The sequence below is a fragment of the Apteryx rowi genome, unplaced genomic scaffold, assembly GCF_003343035.1.
Source record: "Apteryx rowi isolate R43461 unplaced genomic scaffold, aptRow1 scaffold_4, whole genome shotgun sequence".
Classification (NCBI taxonomy): domain Eukaryota; kingdom Metazoa; phylum Chordata; class Aves; order Apterygiformes; family Apterygidae; genus Apteryx; species Apteryx rowi.
The window spans coordinates 943,068-946,933 of NW_020450529.1; the positions used below are offsets into that span (position 1 = coordinate 943,068).

General features: G+C 49.2%; 2 protein-coding genes across 3 annotated transcripts in view; both read left to right on the forward strand.

Moving 5' to 3' along the window:
• Positions 1 to 2,484, forward strand: part of SRGAP3 (SLIT-ROBO Rho GTPase activating protein 3) — an 80,065-nt gene extending 77,581 nt beyond the window's left edge. The window contains exon 20 of one of the 2 annotated variants that reach the window (XM_026074936.1): positions 189 to 399. In XM_026074936.1, the coding sequence (XP_025930721.1) occupies positions 189 to 207 (19 nt within the window). In that variant the 3' untranslated portion in view covers positions 208 to 399. Of the gene's footprint in view, positions 1 to 188 lie in introns of both variants that reach the window. The other variant, XM_026074935.1, reaches the window with a different exon arrangement.
• A 48-nt stretch (positions 2,485 to 2,532) lies between these two features.
• Positions 2,533 to 3,866, forward strand: part of LOC112970483 — a 2,665-nt gene continuing 1,331 nt past the window's right edge. The window contains exon 1 of the mRNA XM_026074937.1: positions 2,533 to 3,866. This exon is cut by the window's right edge and continues 1 nt beyond it. Within this exon, the coding sequence (XP_025930722.1) occupies positions 3,669 to 3,866 (198 nt within the window). The 5' untranslated portion in view covers positions 2,533 to 3,668.

A 3,866-nucleotide genomic window follows, 5' to 3' on the forward strand; every position in this document is an offset into this window, starting at 1 on the left:
GTGGCGGGGGCATTGCAGCGAAGCATTGCTGCTGTGGTGGCGGGGGCATTGCAGCGAAGCATTGCTGCTGTGGTGGCGGGGGCATTGCAGTGGGCATTGCTGCCGGCACGGCAGGGGTGGAGCGCAGGAGGGCTGGGGCATTGCTGCGGTGCAGGGTGCTGACGTCCTTTTGTCGGTGGCATTGGCAGGACATCGAGAAGACCATGAGCACGGCGCTGAACGAGCTGCGCGAGCTGGAGCGGCAGAACACGGCGAAGCAGGCCCCCGACGTGGTGCTGGACACGCTGGAGCCCATGAAGAACCCGCCGATGGGCTCCGTCAGCTCGGAGCCCGCCAGCCCGCTCCACACCATCATGATCCGCGACCCCGACGCCGCCATGCGGCGCAGCAGCAGCTCCACCACGGAGATGATGACCACCTTCAAGCCGGCGCTGTCGGCGCGGCTGGCCGGGGCGCAGCTGCGTCCCCCGCCCATGCGGCCGGTGCGGCCCGTGGTGCAGCACCGCTCCAGCAGCAGCAGCAGCTCCGGCGTGGGCAGCCCCGCCGTCACCCCCACCGAGAAGCTCTTCCCCAACAGCTCCGCCGACAAGTCCGGCACCATGTAGGGATCGCGGGGTTCGGGGGCGGAAGCGGCAGCTCTCCCAGACCTCGCCCGACGCGACGGCGGAAAGGCAAGACCGTGCTCGAAAGGGAACTCTGGAAGGGAAACCGCGGCCGAGCCTCAGGCCCCGTGGTTTGATTATGCCGATATATAAATACATACACACATCCGTGCGGAAACACGTGCCCAGATTGCAGTTAAACTGCGTGGCAGAGTAAGACGGCAGTTCTGCGCATTGTCACTGGAGAACACGCGTTATATGTAGAAGTATATAAAAAAAAATAGTGTACAGAGTTCAGTAACTTTTTTTTTCAAGTAGATTTACCTCAGAAACTGGCTCTGAAATGTCCTCTCTAGCGATGTTTGGTTGATTTTGTTCTTTTCAGGATATTTGTGTGTGTGYGCGCGTGTATGTGTGTGGAGGTACATAGCAACTGTGCACCGAGCAATACAGGGCCAATCCTGGGATTCATATTCTGCTCCTGCCGGTATTTAAAAAAAATAAAATGAAATGAAGGGAACCTGCACTGGCTTCTGGTCAGTGCTTGGCCCGCCGAGGAGAGTTCAAATGCGTAAGCGACAGTGTTCGTCAGGCTGGATGGAGAATCTTTTCAAATTGAGTCCTAATATTCCTCCGTTTGCACCCTGAATTCCCTGGCTAATAGGCTCCCGCTGGGAGCRTGTACAGCGTGCGGATATGGATAAGTAACAGTTTCTATTCCTTCCATTTCYGTGTAGGGGAAAAACTAGCAATGCCTGCGCCACAGCGTAGCACAGCGCTTTGTGTACAGGTGGAATCCACAAAACTGATTTTCTTGAAGATTTCAAAACGAGCAAGGACTAGTGGGAAACCTGTGGTAAAACACGAATAGGTTAACTTATACAGTTTTGAGATATGTCATTTCCCTTTCCCCACACGCTTTTTGTTTTTTAACTAATAGTATCTCGACAAATGGGACTAAACAGGCGAGGAGGCTTTGGTACAATAACATTCCTTTATTTAAAGTTRCACAGCAGTACATGAGGGTCTTGATTCAGATTGTGTCTTCTTGCATGAAAAGCATGAGCCATATTTGACCATATCAGATGCATAACTGATCTGATGGGGTGATATTTTGCACTTTCTGTACTGTACTATGTATTACAACAGTTTGAGTTTATGCAAAAGAAAATACATTTTTGTTTTTCCTCTGAACATTTAACCCAGAGAAAAAAATATGCAGAAAGACCYGGGGATTGCATGGTACTTGGGTGATCGAGTCTCTTCTGTAGTCGCTGAATACAAGACACTCCATGCTTCTCCCGTAGCTTTTTATTTTCCTGCTTGTACAGATTTCCCTGCGGTTCAGTCTGGTCGCTCCCGCGTGACCTCGGCCAGCCTGAACACGAGCCGGGCTGCGATGGGTCTCTTCCAGCTGCGCGGAAAAGCCGCGGGAGCAGCTCCTGAGCGGTCGGTCGTCCTCTCCTGGTATCTCCGGTTTCTGCCGCGGCGTCCGTCCCCGAGCAGAAGTCAGCAAGCCTCGCGCAGCTCTCCGCCTCCCACGGCCGTTTCTTTCCCGTTTTGCTCCTCTCCGACACCTCCCACCGCTGCAGGCCACGGAGCTCCTGGCGCCTCCAGACCCGACGGACGGACGGGGCGTCTCGCCGCGGCCGGCCGCGTCCCGGCGGGCCAGCGATCCCCGGCGCCACGGTGAGGGGCGGCCGCGGCACTGCCTCCTCCCGCGCCGCCTCCGAACTGCCTCCTGCCTGTTCCCGTCTCTCCGTGTGTTGCTGTACTCGCTTACGTGCTGCAAAGTAGCTGTTCACGTGCAAACTGTACAAAAAATAGGCTGAAGTTAGATGGAAGCCAATGCCACTCACCAAATCTTTGCACTTAGTAGATAGCTCAATGTTTAAAAAAAAAAAAAAAAAGAAAGAAAAAAGACAAGAAAAAAGAAAAAAAATAAAAAACAAAACCACAAAAACCTAACCTTTCGGTGTACAGTGTGGGGGGAAAAGTACTGTATGTAGTGATCCTGTTATTGTCCCTCAATATAATGCTATAAGGGGAAAAGGTGTTTACGTACTCGTCTATTAACATTGTTGACATCTGTAATTACCACAATTAGTTCATATCGATGTTTATTTTTCTTCATAATTTTTCCCCCCTTTCCTAAACTTAGACTAACCCTGAGGTCAATGCCTCTGTCATTATGGGCAGCAGATGTTCAAACAGTCTGTCAGTCTGTGCTAGTAATGAACCAGCAAATGTGCTTTTAGGGGGAGGGAAGAAACCCATTTGGCACGAGAGTTGTGTATTCGTTGCCAGTAATTTTTTTTCCATTTAGTTCCTGGAGAACATTCACTTCGCCAGTCTTCTGGTTTTTTATATACTTTCAGAGATGACTTGATAGTAAAACCATTTTTATTAGTTTTTTTTCCTCCCTTCTTACGTTCAAAGATACGGTACAAATTCCAGTGTCTTTCTATTAAATTATTGCCTTTCATTTTCCTTTGTTTTGTTTTGTTGTGGTTTTTAATACAGTTGTTTTCTTATCTTTAAGTGCCTTTTTGAGCACCAGAACAAATGCTTGGAATTAATGTACTAGGAGCTGTACACATCATGATTTCATTTGTACAGTTATGTTCTGCTGTGGGTGATTGCTTTTAAAGTCCTTTTTAATTTTTTTAAAGAAAAAAACAGGACRTTTTGTTGAAGAATAAACTACCCCTTTTTAATATGGAATTCAAATTGTAGTTTTAACTACTGTAAATTTAAGGAAAAAATGTATTTTTCTGTAATTTAACTTGACACAAAATTTAACCACTTATGTTGTAGAAGTATCATAACTGGAACCTGCTCATGTTTTATGAGTATCTTTATCCTGATCTTTGATACCTCTTTAAAGACTTAGACTGTAGGCTTCAAAGTGTTCACAGAGTTGTTCACTTAGACTGTGAAAATTTAAAATTTAACAATTGAATTTAGAGAGTGCTGGGAGCACCCGTCCTGCGGGTCGTTCTCTGGTGTCCCACCAGACCCGTTGGAGCAGCTCTGCTGCTTGGTGGGGCCGGCGGGGCTGTCCTCATGGACATGTCCGTGGTGATGGAGGAGGTGACTCACCTGGTTCTCTGTGGCCCCGTCCTCGGGGACATGTCCATGGTGATGGAGGAGGTGACTCACGTGGTTCTCTGTGGCCCCATCCTCATGGACATGTCCATGGCAGTGGAGGAGGTGACTCACGTGGTTATCTGTGGCCCCATCCTCATGGACGTGTCCATGGTG